Source organism: Hevea brasiliensis, chromosome 13 (assembly GCF_030052815.1).
Source record: "Hevea brasiliensis isolate MT/VB/25A 57/8 chromosome 13, ASM3005281v1, whole genome shotgun sequence".
Taxonomy (NCBI): domain Eukaryota; kingdom Viridiplantae; phylum Streptophyta; class Magnoliopsida; order Malpighiales; family Euphorbiaceae; genus Hevea; species Hevea brasiliensis.
Window position 1 is genome coordinate 80,770,618 of NC_079505.1, and position 19,499 is coordinate 80,790,116.

At 33.7% G+C, this 19,499-nt stretch overlaps 4 protein-coding genes across 4 annotated transcripts; 2 read left to right on the plus strand and 2 right to left on the minus strand.

The window, feature by feature from the left end:
• The first annotated feature begins 1,195 nt into the window (after nt 1-1,195).
• On the plus strand, nt 1,196-4,896 carry LOC110650768 (malate dehydrogenase, chloroplastic). Its single transcript, XM_021805891.2, has 2 exons — nt 1,196-1,680; nt 3,408-4,896. The coding sequence occupies exon 2, from the start codon at nt 3,417-3,419 to the stop codon at nt 4,653-4,655; it is 1,239 nt and encodes a 412-aa protein (XP_021661583.2). The 5' UTR covers nt 1,196-1,680; nt 3,408-3,416; the 3' UTR covers nt 4,656-4,896.
• A 429-nt stretch (nt 4,897-5,325) lies between these two features.
• Nucleotides 5,326-6,686, minus strand: LOC110650766 (protein RKD1-like). The gene is made up of 4 exons (XM_058132449.1): nt 6,498-6,686; nt 6,252-6,391; nt 5,823-6,169; nt 5,326-5,737 (listed from the first exon to the last, which is right to left on the minus strand). The coding sequence occupies exons 1-4, from the start codon at nt 6,587-6,589 to the stop codon at nt 5,423-5,425; spliced, it is 894 nt and encodes a 297-aa protein (XP_057988432.1). The 5' UTR covers nt 6,590-6,686; the 3' UTR covers nt 5,326-5,422.
• A 2,240-nt stretch (nt 6,687-8,926) lies between these two features.
• On the minus strand, nt 8,927-10,888 carry LOC110650771 (protein EMBRYO DEFECTIVE 514). The gene is made up of 2 exons (XM_021805895.2): nt 10,488-10,888; nt 8,927-9,436 (listed from the first exon to the last, which is right to left on the minus strand). The coding sequence occupies exons 1-2, from the start codon at nt 10,839-10,841 to the stop codon at nt 9,098-9,100; spliced, it is 693 nt and encodes a 230-aa protein (XP_021661587.2). The 5' UTR covers nt 10,842-10,888; the 3' UTR covers nt 8,927-9,097.
• A 2,980-nt stretch (nt 10,889-13,868) lies between these two features.
• LOC110650773 (uncharacterized) lies at nt 13,869-18,723 on the plus strand. Its single transcript, XM_021805897.2, has 8 exons — nt 13,869-14,146; nt 14,971-15,266; nt 15,660-15,731; nt 16,908-16,975; nt 17,333-17,489; nt 17,839-17,916; nt 18,022-18,111; nt 18,298-18,723. The coding sequence occupies exons 2-8, from the start codon at nt 14,991-14,993 to the stop codon at nt 18,436-18,438; spliced, it is 882 nt and encodes a 293-aa protein (XP_021661589.1). The 5' UTR covers nt 13,869-14,146; nt 14,971-14,990; the 3' UTR covers nt 18,439-18,723.
• The last annotated feature ends 776 nt before the right edge of the window (nt 18,724-19,499 follow it).

The following is a 19,499-nucleotide window of genomic DNA, read 5'->3' on the forward strand; positions in this document are numbered from 1 at the left end:
TTATAGCAGAGATTTTTTATAGAGTCTGTTTTGTTGGTTAATCAATTTAAGAATGAATGGACAAGGACCGTGGTGCATGGGAGTTTTTAATTTGATTTATATGTTATAATGAATTTATATACAATCTTATTATATATAAAAAAATTATATAAATCATTCTCACACACACCGTCAAACATTTTTATTAAATTCAATTGCGAATATAATTTTATTAAATTTGATAATGAAGTTAATTTTTTATTAACTTTTATTAAATCATCAAATATTTTAAGTATATGTTGGCTTTTGTGCTCTACGGAAAGGTATTGGCTTTTGCAATTTCTATTTTAAAATGCTTTTATGAATTAAGTTAATCTGTATTTTTTACTGTCCTCGTCATGAGATGAGATAGTATATTTACGTTCAACTAATTCCTTTAATAGGCATATTTTAAATGTGATGTTTTCAAATATTTATGGGTGTGAAAAATGTAATATTTCCTATCACCTGTATGGTCAGTTTATTTATATATTTATTTAAAAAATTAAAAAAATAATTATATAATTTTATCATAAAATTATCTTTTAATTAATTATCATAATTAATGTAAGACTAAAAAAATAAAAAAAAGGATATTAATGAATTTTTATATTGTTGACCTTAATAAATACAAATTAACTTAATCCTTTAGCATTACTCTTTAGTAAAATGACAAAAGAAAAAAAAATAAATTATAAAGAAAAAAAATACAGTGATTGTAAAATGATTCATTATTAATATTATTATAAAAATATTTAATTTAGTGTCTTTTAATTGAATAGTTAAAAATCAAAATTTTAATATTTAAACTTTAACTTGAATTACTTGGTAAATTTAATGTTTATAGCGCATTTAAAAAAAAATTAATTAAATGCTTAGAATTATAATGCTGAAAATTGGGATTTTTAAACGTGAATCTTTATTTAATTTAATTTAATTATTTAAAATAATTCATAAGTGAAATAAACATATTTATTTTTCATATATTGTCCTTCTTTATAAAGAAATAAACAGAAGCTTTTTGGGTGTTTAATTAAAACAATTTCATTAAATGAATTAAATTTTTATAAAATTATGCTATTTTTAGTGTGAATTTATTTATTTTAAATAATTTTTATTTAAAAGAATTAAATTTAATAATTTTAACTTTTCAAACATACAAATTCATCAAATAAAATTGAATTGAATTTCTTTATTTTTAGAATTTCAAACACATCCCAAAGTAAAAATTAGGAAAGAAAGGAATGGAATGGAAAGAAAATAAAGGAAAACAATGAAACGAAATAAGGAAAGGGATTCAAGGCGCTGCGATCTGGTAAAAGTGTAATCGGAGCCGCTAAAAACCAACGGCCAAGATCGAGTAAAGGAAAAAGGAAGGGGACATTTACAGGGAGATTCTTTTCCGAGTGCAGCGGCGTATCTATTCGGTACACGGAAATAAAAAAAAAAATTTATAAACGAGGAGGTTGGCCGTTGCTGTGACAGAGAGGTGTCGATAGTTTGAGAGAGTAGGTGTTGAAAAGGCAGATTCCTCCAAGGCCCATTGGCGGAGGTTTCAACCCATTAGCCCCCAAAACCATTTCCTCTTAAATTCAATTCACCAACCCATTTCAATCATCTCTCATTCATACACCTCTGTCTTCTCTAGATCTCTCTCTCAAGGTTCGTCTTCTTTTTCTTTCTTTTTTTATGTTTCCATTAATAATTATCTTTTATTCTCTTTCTTGAGATCTGAATACTTTTGAGTTTATGAGATTTTTGGATTTAGATCTGATTTTTAGTTTCATTTCTTTTCTTTGTGTTGTGTTGTTCCCTTTCCCCCGAGTTCGTTTATATGGCTAGAAGTTTGCTAGATTATGAACATGTAGTCTTCAAATGACTTGCTTGAATGTACTGCTTCTGATTTTTCACTTAAAGATGTGCTGTGAATTATTCCCCTGAATCCGAAAGATGGGTTGTAGAGATTCTTGTCCTTACTCTTTAGGATGTTGAATTGGTAATGCTGATTATGCAAGAATATACATCAATTGAGGGGGAACTTTTCTTTAAACAAATCTCTTTGGCAGATGAAGTGAGTACCATTTCATCTGTCTCAAAAGATTGGACGATTATAGGGTGCTCTTACGCTGAAAAAATGATTGTTGTTGTAAACTAAAAGGGAAGAGTGATGTAGACTTCTACATTCATAGGATGTCAAGCTGTCAACCATTGCTGAATTGGATTTTACCATGTTGCTAATACATGATCCCTTTTCTCTCTGTGTGTTTTTTTTTTTTTTGTTTGGGGAGGAAGGGGGTTGTGGGGGGTGGGGGTGTTAACTCCGGACTTTTACATTAAAAAAAAAAGTAATAAATCAATGCTTTTTTGCTTAGGCTTAGGCTTCGGCTTCCTTTTCTCATACAATCATGATTGACTTCTATTTCTTTGAAAGGATTTTTTTTTTCAAGTTAAAAAGAATTGAATTCTTCCATTCCAAATATGAGAATTGATAAAAAAGAAATCAATTGAATTAAATTCTTGTAAAATTATAGTTTCCAAAGAGATGTTAAGGATTGTTCAAGATTAACATTTGGCAATTATTTGATTCAATGTTGCATTTTTTAAATTCTGTGCATATTTCTTATCTCCTTGTGATATTTCATTTATATTATTTGAAATTAAATTCTTGGCTTTTGAACGTGCGACGTGTTTGCAAATACACTATTTAATGCCATTTTATTTATGTTGGATTTGCTATTATAGCAATCTCCATATGGAAATTATAGCACTGTAACAATAACTATATCCACAGTTTTTCTTCACGTTTACTCTTGAAGGAATTTAAGGCTGGAATGAAGGACCTTGTACAGTCTTCCTTCATTAAAATAGATAACATGAGGATAATGTTTGTATAACTGGAATAAATTCCCTTGTTCTGCAAATAAAGTAGACATAGAGCTTGAAGGTAGCACTTTATTTTCTTCAAGTGTATGTTCTTGCCCAAAGTCTAGTTGGACTCAACTTTATCCATTATTTTATCTTCAAAAATTATGTGTTCCCTGCAATAAGAGTTGGGTTCTGCAGTGAACCAGATGTAGTGATTCTGAGAGGAGAGATTCATGTCTGTGAAAACAATTGTTGTGGCAAAAGTTTTTGATATCATTTTCTTGCAAGCTTCCAATGTTTTCAGCTTAGCATCTCCATCATTGTTCTGGATCATTTTGGCACCAAGAAAACTGCATTTATGCTAATTTTGAGATATTTCTATCTGTATATGCCTGTTATCTTTATTTTTTTTTTCTCCTCCCCATCTTTGTTGTCCAGTGCCCATTATTTTGGTAATTGGTATGGAGGTCAACTAGCTTGTTTTTCATGTATCTTCAATGACTTAAAATTCCCTATGTTCACAGACTTACAAGATGGCAGCAACATCAGCAGCAACCTTTTCAGTTGGCTCAGCTGTCTCCTTGGGCCTGAAAGCGAGCCAACTTCCACAGTCAAAGCAGTTTGTTGTGAGGTTCAACTCCCAGAACTCGCTAACAAGCTTCAGTGGTCTCAAGGCATCAACCTCTGTGAACTGTGAATCAGAGTCATCCTTCATAGGCAAGGAAAGTGCTGTGGCCCTTCGAGGATCTTTTGCTTCAAAAGCCCAGAAATCAAGCCAGAGGTCACAGCATCACCTAAATCCCCAGGCCTCTTACAAAGTGGCAATTCTTGGCGCTGCTGGAGGGATAGGTCAGCCCCTTGCCCTTCTAATCAAGATGTCCCCATTAGTTTCAGCCCTGCACCTGTATGATATAGCAAATGTTAAGGGAGTCGCTGCTGACCTCAGCCACTGTAACACTCCCTCTAAAGTTCTGGATTTTACTGGCGCTTCTGAGTTGGCTGATTCTTTGAAAGCCGTAAATGTTGTCGTCATACCTGCTGGAGTTCCTAGAAAGCCCGGAATGACTCGCGATGACCTCTTCAACATCAACGCCAACATTGTAAAGACCTTGGTTGAGGCTGTTGCTGATAATTGCCCTGATGCTTTCATCCACATTATTAGCAATCCAGTCAACTCTACAGTGCCAATTGCTGCTGAAGTTCTGAAGCAGAAGGGTGTCTATAATCCAAAGAAGCTCTTTGGTGTTACTACTCTTGATGTTGTAAGAGCAAACACATTTGTTGCTCAAAAGAAGAACCTCAAGCTTATTGATGTGGATGTCCCAGTTGTGGGAGGACATGCGGGGATTACCATTCTTCCCCTTCTGTCCAAGACAAAACCCTCAATCAGTTTCAGTGATGAGGAAGTGCAGGAGCTAACTGCGAGGATCCAGAATGCTGGGACAGAAGTTGTGGAAGCAAAAGCTGGTGCTGGGTCTGCTACCTTGTCAATGGCATATGGTGCAGCCAGATTTGTTGAGTCTTCTCTTCGTGCACTTGATGGAGATGGTGATGTCTACGAGTGCACATTTGTGCAGTCGGATCTTACTGAGCTTCCATTCTTTGCATCAAGGGTAAAAATTGGAAAGAATGGGGTTGAAGCTATCATTTCATCTGATCTCCAAGGGTTGAGCGAGTATGAGAAGAAGGCACTGGAGGCTCTCAAGCCCGAACTTAAGGCCAGCATTGAGAAGGGTATTGCATTTGCTCAGAAGCAACCAGTGGCTGCATAGATCGACTTCGTATTCATAGCAATAACTAAAGTGAAATGGGGATCTTAACAAGGTTTAGCTAGTGGATAATTTTTGTCGTGATTCATCGTTGCATTAGCACTTCAGTTTTGTAGAATTTTCTTTAATCCCTTAAGTCGGGAAGACTTTTTATGAGGAGCTATCTGGAGCAGTTATGTTAGTGTTGTAGATTCGAAAATTGCAATCAATATCATCGAGAGCTTGTAATATTTGTTTTCCTAAATAGTATTGCTGGTGCACTATGTTACAGGAACACTAATGAATTTCATGCAGTTGGGTAAATATGAATGGGACTTGTGGGAGATATTTTAGATGCCCTTGGAGGACACTCTTGACATATTAAAAAAGATCATTCTATTAATGTCAAGTCTGAGATGAAGTCATTGTTGCTCATCCATGGAACTAGATAAAAGCAACCCTAGAATTTATATTATTATTAAAGGAACTAGAATTTTATATTTTTATTAATGATTGAAAAATATACTCGAAATGTTAATAAACTACAAGTAAACCAAATAAAATTTAATTTAACTGAGTGGTTAGTCTGCTGAGATATATTTACCAATTTTTCTTGCCGGGCTTTAATTCCGAGTTATGATCAAACAAATAAAAGAAATGATGATCAGTTAATATATTTATATATATATATATAAAGAAAATATCATATAATGCAAATATTAAGTAAAACAAAAGTCGAAAAAAAGCAGGTATAATGGGACTTAAACGGCTTAATTAGATTGATATTGCCATCAGATCCTTCCGAAAATCATATCAGGGTGAGAAATTGGATCTGCCAAGAGGGATTTTATCTCCTCATTCTCATCTTCATCTATCTGCCCATAATAAGCAATGTTGGCACTAGGAGAAGATGATGCTCTATCCATCATCCCCATGAGCTTTCTTTTCTTGTAGTTTGTCTTAAAACAGGCTTGTCTCAGCCTTTTTGTTCTGCGCTCAAGCTGCATGTCTGGAGTCTCCTCTACCATCTTCCTTTCCCTCTCCAGGATTTCAATGGCTTCTTTTAGCTTCTCTTCACTTTCTTCCCCCTCCACCTTCTTCATTTCCTATATAACCCAATTCATCATCATGAAGCTGAACTCCTAATTTATGCAAACGCTCAAAGCAAATACATATTAACAAATTGTTTACCTGCACATTTTTTATGAGCGTTTGCAGGCTCATCAACTTTCTGTGCGGCCACCTTCGTATCCCCAACTCTCTGCATCTTTTTTTCAGAAGGGTCAAACCCACGTTGAGTTCCTTGGCCGCTTGGGTTATGGGCATGTAGAAATACCTGGATATTGTTTGCCTTGATAAAGCTTTGGAAATACTGTTATTGACCTTTTGTTCTCTGCATTTTTTTGGCTTCTTTTCTTCCCTTGATTCTCTGATGCTCAGTGAATCTTTAGTACTATCACACAAAAGAAGAACCTCCTTCTGCGGCTCAAATATAGAACCCAACTCATTCCATAGTACACCAAGATCATTGATATCTTCTGCAAATTTATGAGCAGCAAGTGTCAGAAATCAAAGCAGTGGATGTATAATCCTTTGTTACAAATATAAGAGCATATTCACCTTGAATGGAACTTTGCTCAATATCCAACGCAGCATATAAAGGATCAGGACCGAAGCTCTCCATTAACGGAAAAGCATCAAGAAAGTTCTCTTGTATAGCCAAATCGTTTTGCCAATCCACCATAGAAAACGCATTTCCACTAATAACAACAGTAGAAGAAAGGGAAAGAAAAATGGAACTATAATCAACAATATAGAGAAGAACAAGAGAAATTAACAGAAGTCATGTTCAAACCCTTATATTACCTGATAAAGTCAATTGAAGGTAGTTGTGTCGTAAAGGTTTCCTGTTCGGCCACTATATCATACCCATAATTTCCTGTTTGGCTTGACATCATTCACACAGAGAGAAAGAAAAGCAGAATAATTAGAGATGGATGGAGGACATTTCTTGTTTTCTGAAATGAGAATACTTGCTTTGAGTTGGCAAATATTGCAGGGGAGTTAATGGAGTTAAGGAAGAAGAATGGTTGCAGAGTACATATATAAAAGCACACACACACACTTACTTGAGAATCTTAAATGAATCTAAGGATACTATTTACTATTTAATTTGTGGGAGATTGTGCGCCGTCGCATGATATAACCGGCCATGCATGAATAATTCTCATTTATGGGTTACAGTGTGTGCTTGTGAGAGTTACAATGCAAAAGATTACTACTCACTACTCATTACTATTGTACTGAGATTGAAATTATATTTGAGAGAGAGTGAGAGAGATAATTTTGCCACATACATAATTACAGTGTGAAAAGAAATTAATTTTAAGTGTGTATATTTTGAGGAGTTTGAGTTGTGAAATCGTGCATGGCAGCCAGATGTGAGTCCTTTCTCGTAGGCTACCAATTCAGAGGCTTCAATCTTCGTTGGGTATATAAATAAAGTCAGTGTTTTTATCTTCACGTTTTGTTAAGGCACTCAAAAACTCAGCAGTAGCACTCCTTTCTCTAGTTCATCAAGAAACATAATCCTTCACAAATCACAATGATTATATCTCTTCCAGCCTCCACTGACCTAGTTTAATAATTACACTTTTTTTAAGGATAAGTTACACTTCTTTTCAGAAATCCCAATTAATTTAAAAAAAAAATAATTGCATGATTCTCCATTTAGTAGTACATATCGCCATATGGGGGTAACGTACCAATCATTTTTTTTTTTTTGTTATTATTAGAAACAAATATAGTGATAAGGGCGTTACAGTTGGAATTTCGTGTGATTTTTTAATGGCTCCTGATGGCCAAATTTATATCTTTTCTCATTGTAAATGAGTGGTAGATTGAATAATCATTATGGTATTATTACCTTTAAAGATTAAGGAAAAGGTTACACTAGTATTTATTATAATAATCACTTGTTTGATTCTTTTCATATATAGGCGACAAGTGTTAGATTTTGCTTGAAATCATTTCTTCCATTTTTGCGAGAAAGGGACCATTGGTTGATATTGTCCTCGGCTTAGCGGTGGATGGAGCTTTGGTGTGATTCGTTTCACTAATTAAAGATGAAATAATCCATGCATGCTTGGGATCTCAAAGGCGATTTCAAACTCAAAGGACTTCAAAGACTGGTTCTCCACAATTCATGTTGTGCTACGATTACAAGATGCTCGGAAAAATTAAAGGAAGCTGAAGATTTGGCTTAATTCAATTCAGTCGCTTATAAAGCTGAAGATGTGTTTAATGAGTTAGCTAAGCTTAAGGTTTGAACTTAATTAAACCAAAATTGTTAAATTTGAAATTAGTTGACAACTTCGTGATACACTATAAAATAATCACATATATTATATACATTTTTTTAAGAAATATATCCTCTTATAGAATATTTCTTAAAATATGTCAAAAATATACTTCTACCACTTACTTGAGCATCGGAGGGTCTCACCAAAAATCTCCTTAATGGATTTCTGACTATTTTTTTATTTGCTTGCAGCTTCCTTATAACTAAGACGATGAAAGCGAGATTATATTTGTGAAGCACCAACTTCAGACTTCATCATTCAGAATATATGTAAACTGACGGCCAAAGGTAAAGGTTTTATTATAATCAAAGCTCAAGACACATTCACCTTAATTGTATATTTGTTTCTTAATCACATATATATTCCTACAACGTATTAAATAGTTAGTCGACATTCACTTTCGTCTATTAGTTTTTATTCATTCATATCTTGTGCCTATGTGTCACACCAGTTATCTACATTCACCTTAATTGTTTTGAAATATGTTCAAAGACTCAATAAATCAAAAATCAAAATAAAAATTTAGGGATGAATAGGCTGATCATTAAAATTCTTTTAATTAGGTCTTGCACAGTACATTTTTCTTATCCTTAGAATAAATAACTTATCATACTCAATTTAAACAAATACTCTGTTTTGTTAGGTTTAGGCATTTCAAATTCAAAATTCAGAATTTATTTTTCCTTTTATCCAACTATAATTTTAACCAACCAAACCGCCTTACATTTGGAATCTCACTTTAAGCAATTTAAACTCAAATCCAGAATCCTTTCAACGGCAATGAACTGCGGAACAGCTCTGATGTCTAACCTAAAAACGTATTTGAAGTTCTGAAAATAGCAATACACGACAGTTGAAATTGCATTTGGAGGAAGGAATATGGTCGGAAAACAGTGGCAGAGAATGCACAACTCAAAACAGCAAGAGATAAAATAGCCAAAACTAAGGGTCTCCAACACTATTCAGAAACCATTGAAGTTTGAGAGTCAAAACTAGGACAAAAATAGTAGCTTAGCTGGGTAAATACAGAAGAAAAACAAGTGATTCTATTTTTTTTTGTTCCTTCCTCATGCCTCTTACCCTGAGTAAAACAAAGAAAATGCTTCAGTTTCTTGATTTACCACCTCTTCCACGGCCATGGCCACGGCCTCGGCCTCGGCCTCGACCTCGACCTCCTCTTCCACCACCACTACCTTTTCCACCATAACCCTTATTGTTTCCATCAGATTTTATTTTCATGTCCTCAGGCAGTGGAAGTATTTTATCCACACACTTCCTGAAGCTGAAATCATCAACAGAATCATCATCCCTAATCAGAAAGAAGCATCTACTCTTCCACATTGGATGATATCGGACTTGGAAAGCTTGGATTCCAACACCAATCTTTTTCTCAGGTTCTGAATGGCCCTTCTTAAGCAAGTCCAGCAACACCATCTGCTCATACTGTAATGTTTACCAAGAATCAAATAACATATTTATATGGATAACAAAAGGCTTCAAAATCAGCAGGTGAAACATTTGCATCATCCAGCCAGTCAGCCATCAAAATTCATCTATGATGATAATAAATCACAACTCTAAGACATTATATTTGTGCATTCAGGGCAATAATAGACCAGTGACTAAGATTTGAGAGTTGAGAAGGGAATTACTGCACAGTCATGTTTTACTGGAGCTAAGAACCAGGAAGATTAAGTTTGCACTTATTCCATAAAAGATGCTGCTTTCTAATAGGAATCACATGGATTTCATTTCATGCCTTTCACAGTAACATTATTGATCTAACTTCAACTAGATCTTTCATTAACACAAGCAGAGTGTGAAATGAGTGTATTGAAAGTTACATGTCACGCTTGAGTAAATGATTACATAATTATAAGTTCAGAAACTTCAAGGATTTTGGCGCATCTATCTAGCGATTAAAATGTGTGTTCTAGGTCTAGGAAGTGAGCTAGTGAAAGATAGGCAGAGATTATAATGGGAGTCAATATCATTGTATAATGATTTTATCCATTGAAAATGATTTACAAAAACAAATGCAGCAGCCCCTAAAACCTACACTTTGCTATATTCATTAACAACTACCACGTGGGAGGTTTTACTTTTCATTACTCTTCTTGGATCTGATAAGTTCAGTCCAATGAGCAATCATCTAATTCGCAAGACTACTACAGCACTGTGTAGACATTTCAATAATTTCTCAACCTTTCATGCTACATTAATCCCAATTAGTGCAGTGAATTTAATCAATTACATGTTTACCACGTTCAAAACCAAAAAACTTCCCTTCTTTCTCCTTATCCTACCCCTACTTTCTAAGCAACCAAACAGGGGAAAAACTCATGACACTTCATCATACCCAAGCAATGAAACCAGTTCCACATTAACTTAATTCTCATTGTTTTTACGTCTATTCACAACCCAAAAACTTGAAATTCAAGGTTATCGTCGACGATAACTCTTTAATTTAATCACCAAAATATCAAAAAATTACCTTGTTGACATTGATATTTGGAGGCCAATAATGAAGGAAATTATAGAAGTAATCAAACATCTCCACCGCGGATCCGAAACTCTTCGGACCCAAACTAACCGGAGCTGTCTCCTCCTTCTCTTCCTCCCCTTCCTCGTCGTCTTCCTTATGCTCTCCCTCAAGATTCTCTAATCTCTCTTCCTCAACTGACTTGTCCACCTTCTGCTTCTTCGACACATCGTCTTTTCCTTCCTCCTCCCTTGCTCGTTTCGCGGCATTCGCGGCCGATTCCTCCACGAGATCCATGTCTTCTGAGACTGGGTCGAGTCGCCCCTGGTTGAACTCGGTGGGTTCAGCTGCTTTCTCTTCTGCCATGGTTATGTCATGTGATGATAAGAGCTAAAACCCTAACTTTTAAACGCCGTCCGCAAATTTCGCTAAATTTCGGTCTGGGCCTATTTCTGGGCCTATTTTTAATTTTCAATTAAACTTATGTTATATTTTATTTTATTAATTAAATTGTAATACCTTACTCAAATGCTGCAAAATAAGATATTTTATATGTTATATTTTTATTATTAATGAATTATTTTAATATTCTTAACATGCATTTACAACAGATTAGTGCACATAGCTTCTCTAAAATTTGCAAGGATAGTCCAACTTCTTTCTCTATTTAGTAGAGGGAGAATTTTTCTCTCTCTTCTGTTTAGCAATATGGTCTTCCTTGGCCCATCCAAATAAGGGAGGCTTTCTTCCCTTGTCTCGAAGGTGGGCTCTTCCTATCTCTCTTCATTCTTTATCAAGGTTTGTACATAAATAATGCAATGACTTTTTATGTCAATCTGATAAAATATTGAAGAGAGATTTCATAGATCTACTTTTTTTATTTGTCATGGTGTTATTGCATGCAAGAAATACATCTGATACCTAATTTTTTATTTGGGTGAGGGTGAGGAAATGATAAATAAGGGTAAAAAGGGATAAATAACTATTATATCTCTGTTTAGGAAGAGTTGAGTTAGTAAATGGTAAGGATAAATAAGGGTAAGACTTACCCTCCTTTATTTTTTAAATCCGAATTTTTTTTATATCCCAAACTGAGGTGTAAGCAGGAAGAGGTGAGAGTTGAAAATTAGTTCATTTTTTATTTTCTTATTCTATCCTTAATTTTTAATTAAAAATCTAATTATACCTATTAAAAATAAACTTAGCGTACCACTATAAATAAATATTTTTTCTCTCAAGTGGCCATGCATGTTTTCTCCACTCTCAATCATTTGTTCTTTCAATAGTTTATTATAATTATTATATTTCAATTATTATTTTTTTATTTATTCTTTTAATAGTTTGCTACAATTATTATGCTTCAGTTATCAATTTTTTTTCTAAATAATTTATTTTTTATTCAATATTTGTTAGATTTGTGTATATTTATTTTGATTTATTATTTATTCATAGTGGATCATCACTGTTTGTAAATTTAAGATTTATCATAATGAGTTTACCATTTAATAAATTATCTAATAGAAAATAATATTTTTATACTTCTAATAATTATTTACCATTCTTTCACCTTTTTCCAAATATAAAGAATATGTCATTGCCTCTCCTTAACTTTTTATTAATTTACCTCTTTCCAAACATGTACTTTTTTTTTATTGTAACCCTCCTCACCTTTCTCCCTCTTTACCCTCTTTTATCATTCCATTAATTACTCTTCCATCATTCCATCCAAACAGAGCCTAAGTTGCTGTGGGAGGGTGCGCAATTTTAGCATTTGGAATGCAATATTTAAGGTAATTGTTGATTATACTGTTATGGCGCCAACTCTTAGGTTGTATGAGATTAGGGATAGTAACGGGTAGGGTATCCACGAAAATCACCTTATCTGAATCCTAAACCGATTAATATTCTCAAAACCCGAACCATCTCAAACCCGATTAAAATGTATTTTCAACTATTCGAACTAGTCGCAAACCCAATTGTTATTATCTCAAAAATATAAGAAAACGTTTTATTTTATATATTTAATTAATAATCTATATAAAAATTTATTTTTATTAATAATTTATATTTTAAAAATTTAATAATTTCATAAAATATTTCAATTTTATTTTATATAAAATAGAATATATAAAAATTTATGAATATTATTAAAAAAAATATATTTTTTATATTTAATTAAATATTTATATAAACGGGTTCGGATAACGGAACCCAATATATAAAATCTAAATCCGACCCGAACCCATCACGAGTATTAAATTTTCAAATCTGAACACGTCTCAAACCCGATTATATACTACCCAAACTCGTCTTATTAGAGTTCCTTCGGATCGGATATCCACAATAATCTGATCCGTTGCCGTCCCTATATGAGATTAAGTCGTGCCTTCCAACTTTCTCTACCAGGTCAACGAAATTATTTAATTTTTGATAGTCTTTGGTCCCCTGGAGGTAAGTTTATGTGTTATTTTGGGGCTTCAAAGTGACAATGCTTGGTTTTGTGATTTTCTTTAGTGGAAGTTCGTCTTTCACAAGGTAGAGATAAGGGGAGCTACTATAGAACTTTCTCCAACTTGGATCTATAGCCAACAGCACTACTACAGGATGTCTTTGCCTTCTTTGACAGTTAGCTAGGGTCATTGTATATGGCCTTGGGCGCTGTTTATGTGTAGAGCTAATTCTTCTAGGCTTCAAAAGCCTTATTTTTCTGTTTTGGTGACTTTGAATCATCTGATTTATTGTGTATTTACCTTGGACCTTATATGCTTTTTCCCATATTATTCAAAGAAAATACTATCTTTGATTTAAAAAAATTATAAAAAAAAACCTCAAACTAGCAAAGGGAAAAAACGCGTAGAGAAAGGTTGCATCACATCACATGAGGAGGCCCCAAGACTTGCATGCTTCTTTAAGATCATTGTCAACGAATTCTAGCATATCAGAAATAGAAAAGTCCTAAAAATCTAACCCCCTCATCTAAATTGGTCTTGGTCTTTAGTCTCCGGTCTTGGCATGTTGGTATGTGATATTTCCACGAATTGTGCAAAGCAATTTCCTTTACTTTTTTCTTTTAGAAAAAATCACAATCAATAAATTATAATTATATTGTTTAATACACATTGAGAAATCAAATTGTCGCTAATAAAACAATTATTGCTTAATGCGCGCTTTTTTTAATCTCTGTGTCTGTTTGCTTCTTGATTTGTTCAAACTCCGCAATGTCAATTTAATCTGATTTAACTAATTCTTTCTTACGTGGCATGATAATATTGGAAGGCCTGGTGGAGTCCTAATAAATGACAGACGGTGAGGAAATGACAGGAGCAGTGACGTCCATTACTATAAAACAGAAAAAATAAAAATAACAAAAAGCCATCGAAGTTTCAGAGGGTCTTTCTTGACATTTGCTTACTACCTGGCTTTGATCTAAAGTTACCAAACCTAAAGCCAAAGCCAGCTTCGGCTAAACCGAACCTTATTTTCCTCTCTATTTTGTTTTCGCCTCGATTGTATATAAACAACAATATTTTTTATCATTACCAAAGCAAACAACAGCCGAGAAGAAAACCAGACTCAGAAGCGCGTTTTGTTTTCTTGTTTCTTTTCTTTCAAAAGCTATTTACCCACAACCCAATAGCGTCTTCTATTATTTTCTTGTTTCGCATTTCCAGGTACCTTTCGATTTGCTTCTTGTTTATCTGTGAGGATGTCATTTTTTTGTTTTTTGTGTTTTTGGGGTTTCGTTTGATTGTAATCTTTGATTTTTAGGGTTTTGTTTCGATTATTGAATTGAATGGCAATGGGTATGACATTTCTTAGCTTCTTGGTTTGGGTTAGTATGGGAAAATTTTTTTATGTGGGTTTTTGCTTGGTTACTGAGAAACTGAGGGCATTTTCTTTCTGCTCTGTGTTATTAAGTTTGAAAAAAAAAAAATCCAAGGTAAAATAGATATATATGACCTAATTGATTAAGTACAGCTATAAAGATTTTGATTTTTAATTTTTGTATGGATTTTTCTAGCATTTCCTCAGCTTCCAAACAGGCAGATGAAACATGTTGACTTCTAGAGATTTACATATTTTATTTGCGGTTATCTGCCCTTCTTATAGCGAGTTAGGTTTATATTACATGAAGCTAATTGGCATTATATTTCATAATTAGAGAAATGAAAGACATATATTTCTTGTGCTCTCTGCTTGGTTGCTCAATAAATTTAAGAATAAGAGAGTGAAGTGGAGACTTCAATGTCTAGTATTTGATTCAGTTCCAATGATGGAATTTCTGAGATACAGAGATCACTTTGAGGTTTTCTAATTAAAATTCTAAGCAATAAATAGAATTATCACCTCTTAATCTAAGCAATTGTACCCTGGATTGAAGTTCTTAAAGCTTAGGCGTTAGGGCTTGCTTGCATGTGTTACTGCATTTCAATTAAACATCACTGCTTGATGTTTGGAGTTGGATGAACTAACTTATTCTGATGTGGCTTGTTAGGGCTTCCCAATCAAATTCCAATGAGTGATCACCTGGTTTTCTGTGCTGATAGACTCATAACGCCCAAAAGTTTGCAGGAAATGGAAGAAGATAAGGAGCCAGTATCTTCTGGGGAGTGTTCATCATCTCATACTGCTGATGAACACACTTGTGTTATTGATGTTGAGCGAGTGGGGAAACACGGGGTATCAGAGGAAGAAGAACCACTTATTCAAACAATGGAATGTCGCATTTGCCAGGAGGAAGATAGCATTAATAATTTGGAAGCTCCATGTGCTTGTAGTGGTAGCTTGAAGGTATTAATCTTTGTTTTATACTTTTCTATAAATGAAAATTAGGAATATCAAGGGACTCTTCCTCTCCAGCCCTGCCCACTCTCCTCATTTTAGAGTGTCTTATTGCTTACTGTGTCAATGTTATAGATATAATAATTTCATTTTCAAATTGAGTTCACACATGCACACGTGGAGACACATGTTTTCAGATTTGATTGAGTTCTTATTTTTGCTATCTTTAAAAAATTTTATGGGCATGAAACACTGCCATCCCTTGTAGGTAAAAGCTTGATATGTTTTCTCCTCGTTTTGTGATAAAAAAGGGAACTTTTAATATTTTATTTTATATACTTAAATGTCTCCTCTTTAATCTTATGGATTCAACACCAAGGCTGACAAGTTTTTCTTTCCCAGTTTGCACACAGGAAATGTGTTCAGCGGTGGTGTAATGAAAAAGGAGACATAACTTGTGAGATATGTCATCAGGTAACAAATTCTTGTATATGGTATCTGCAATTCATACTATGGACACGTTTGTTGACCAAGACATTATACCATGTCATGTTAAGGTTTCTATTAATGGGAAATGAAGAGAGTGTGGAAATAAGATGTAAAACGCTACTGTAATCCTCTTACTTGTTAAAATACTAGTTAAATTGTAGAATCATAAAAATTGCTTTATAAGCTGTTGCATTATTATCATGTTAGGTGATGTTTTATATCACATGTTTTTGTCTTTTTGACAAGTTCTAATGTTTACCTTCACAATCAACAAGTTTTAATGTTTACCTTCCCAAGTTAATTTTTAAAAGTTATTCTGCAAATATGGAACTAAAGAAGTAATTTTGGGCATTTTTATGCAATTTTTCAAAACGTTTTGGAATAGCCATCTGCTTGTTGATGATGTTTGTATTTAGTGAATTTATGGATCCCCTTAGAAATTTTCTTTGAAAATTATCATGACGGCTTTTGGATTTGTATTAAATTAAGCTATATTCTTGATTTCTTTGCACATACTGTGGCTAACTGCAAAACACCAAAGAACAAGGGAATGCTATTCAGTAATTTACTTACACTTTTTGGTTTTCATGATCTCAATTAGATGCTTTGTATTATTGATTGGCATGATGACAATTATGCCTTTGTTGAGTACTTTGAAAATTATCAGGGTTGTGCAAGGTGCCAGAGCTTTAATAGTTGTCTTAACTTTTAAGCAAAAAATTTGGTATTGATTTTGTAATTGCACTGGTGCCTATGCAAATATACACATATTCTTTCTGATGGAAACTGTGTTATTTTATACCTTTATGGAAACAATGTATCACATGCATTGGGTGTTGTATAGAAGAGGACCCTTGTACTGGTTGATGATATATCTCAGACTTGAACTTTCAAAGTGAACTTTAGAATTGAGTTTCTAATTGAATTGCTATATTTTATTTTTGCATGTGTTTGAATTTTACTAATTGCGGTTCATAATAAATGATGTTTCTTTCCACACATTCTTATATCTCAAGTACTAATATGATGAAAATGTAATAGGCCAATATATTTAGCTAAGTGTGAGTTCCATATATATTCCGTGAAAACATGAAGCGCTTCTGATTATTGATGATGGCTGAATTCATGCACTGATTTCTGGTAAAAATCTCTCATTAACAGCCTTATGAACCTGGTTATACTGCCCCTCCACCTCCCCTTCCAATGGAAGATACAGCAATTGATATCAGGCAAGTTCATATTATTTATGCCTGGTTCCTAATTTAATGCTGATATCAGATTATCTTTTTGATTTGATTTTGAAATTCACTAATGGGTACACATGATTATTATTTTATATGTGACTAGACCTTTGAACTTTTTCCTGTTTCACCATGTTGTATAACTTCTATGTTTGTTAGTCCATTGACTCTAGTAAATGTTTACATTTTTCTTAATTTCAATTAGTGGGAGAAACTTTTATTACTTGTGGCTGTTAGCTTTGCAATTTTTTAAATCAATTTTGAGAGTCCTGTAATCTGCAGGCTGTGCATTGTTCTATTGTTGAATGGAGTATGATGCTTTCATTTCTCAATCTTTTTCCACAGTGAGGGTTGGACCATTGCGGGCACTCCTTTGGATTTGCATGATCCTCGAATTTTAGCTATGGCAGCAGCAGAACGTCATTTTTTAGAGGCAGAATATGACGATTATGCTGATTCCAGTGCTAGTGGAGCTACATTTTGCCGCTCTGCAGCTCTAATTGTAAGCCATGATTCTCTTATTGTCTCCTATTATTTAATCATGGGACTATTCTATAGATTTTATATGATGTTATACAGTGAATTCTTTCTTCATTTTTTTGTCCCCTCTACTTCTTTGATATTCTTAACCTGGCATTAAATTGGACTAATGTAACCATACCCCATGTGGGATGGATTTGGTTCCTTCCAATTTGCTTTCTGTGGACAAGTACTGTTGTAATATTTCTATTCCACACTGGATAATAAATTACACTGTCATCTAATATGAGTTATTTAAATATATATTAAAATATAGGTTTTAAATTGTATTGATGGGTAGTTTTGATCATCTGTGTTTCATCTCTTGGCAGTTAATGGCTCTTCTACTCTTGAGGCATGCTATGTCCCTCACTGGAGATGGCGATGAAGATGCTTCTGCATTTTTCTCTGTGAGTTTCTATTTTTATTAGAGACTTTCATTGTTGCTGTGTTAATCGAAATTATTTATAGTTGACATTATTGTGGTGCTAATCAAAATTGTTTATACGTGACAGCTTTTCCTGATAAGGGCTGCTGGTTTTCTTCTCCCATGTTACATCATGGCCTGGGCCATCAGTATATTGCAGCGACGAAGACAAAGACAGGTTCACCTTCTCTATTTTTTTCCGGCAACCAGCCCCCAACTCTCTCTCTCTCTCTCTCTCACGTGCACTCACATTCATATTTTCCTTGGTAGTTTTTGCTAAAATTTTGAAGTCTTTCCATACTTGTATTATTTTCTAACTCTTATGATTATTAATTTAAATATATTTCAATCACTATTGAATCAGGAAGCGGCAGCTCTTACAGCAACCGAGGTTGCATTCATGCTGCAGGCAGGGCAACGACGGAGCTTGCAAGTCACAATAGCACCTGGATCTGGAACAACTCCTCACCAAGCTGCAACTCCACAACAAGAGCCACTTCAATGATGAGCTTGCTATAGAAACGTGAATGATTGTCTTTGCTTATGCGGGCCTTATCTGATTGGGTTATTTTCAACTTTTTGCACATTTAGTCTTTTGACGTGTATGTACATAAATCTTTCATCACACAGCCCTGTTTTGGGCTGCTTGAGATACCTTTGTGTGCAGTGCTTATGATCACAACTGCAAGATATTCTGAGAGTTTTGTTGTGACTTTGGCATGATCATCATGCACCCCTTAAAATGTATTTGTTTATGCCCATGTATACAAAAACAAGAATTTATTTTGGATACAGGTGTACGTTAATTCTTTTTTCCCCCTTCTAGACATGCACACACATTTATCTAAGCCAGTATGAAGGCTAGGGCACAAATCTTTCGATAATGGTAATAGCTACAGAGCCCGGTAATGGTACTAATGGTTGACGGGTCTGTCATATGTTGAAACTAATCTTGGGTTTATAATGGGTGGCTTCTTGTATTGATTATTTTTATTATATTCTTTTCAAGAATTATTTATTGTTAATTTTAGGTTTTACAAAGCATTATTTCTACAAATAATTAATGGTGGACCCTATTTCATTTACTTTGATTTCTTTACAGAGATTGTGTAACCAATAATAAATTTGGTTTTTTCTAACCATTTATTTAATACAAGAAATGAGTTTTTGTTTTGCAAAGCAAGAGATAAAGAATCTCAAGAAAAATTAATAGGGCAAATTTTTAAATATAAATCCATAAAATCATAAAATGCTAGCTAAATGCCAGTAGTGGATATTTGAAAAATAACCGTAAAAGAAAAAATGAATATATATATATATATATATATATATATATGAAGAAAGAAGAGTTTTGAATGTGTATAAGAAAGTTCAAACACGACAGTGAATAGTGATTATCGAAAGCAACTACTCATTCATTTTCTCTTCTTTACATTTGTTTCTTTAACTTTAACAATTTGATGCTAAAAGGAAAGAGCCTTGTCATTGGAGCATCCAACCTGTTATGTCTACGCTTTGAGCATGACCAGTCCATTTCCTTCCTTTCTAACATTTATTATTTTCTTA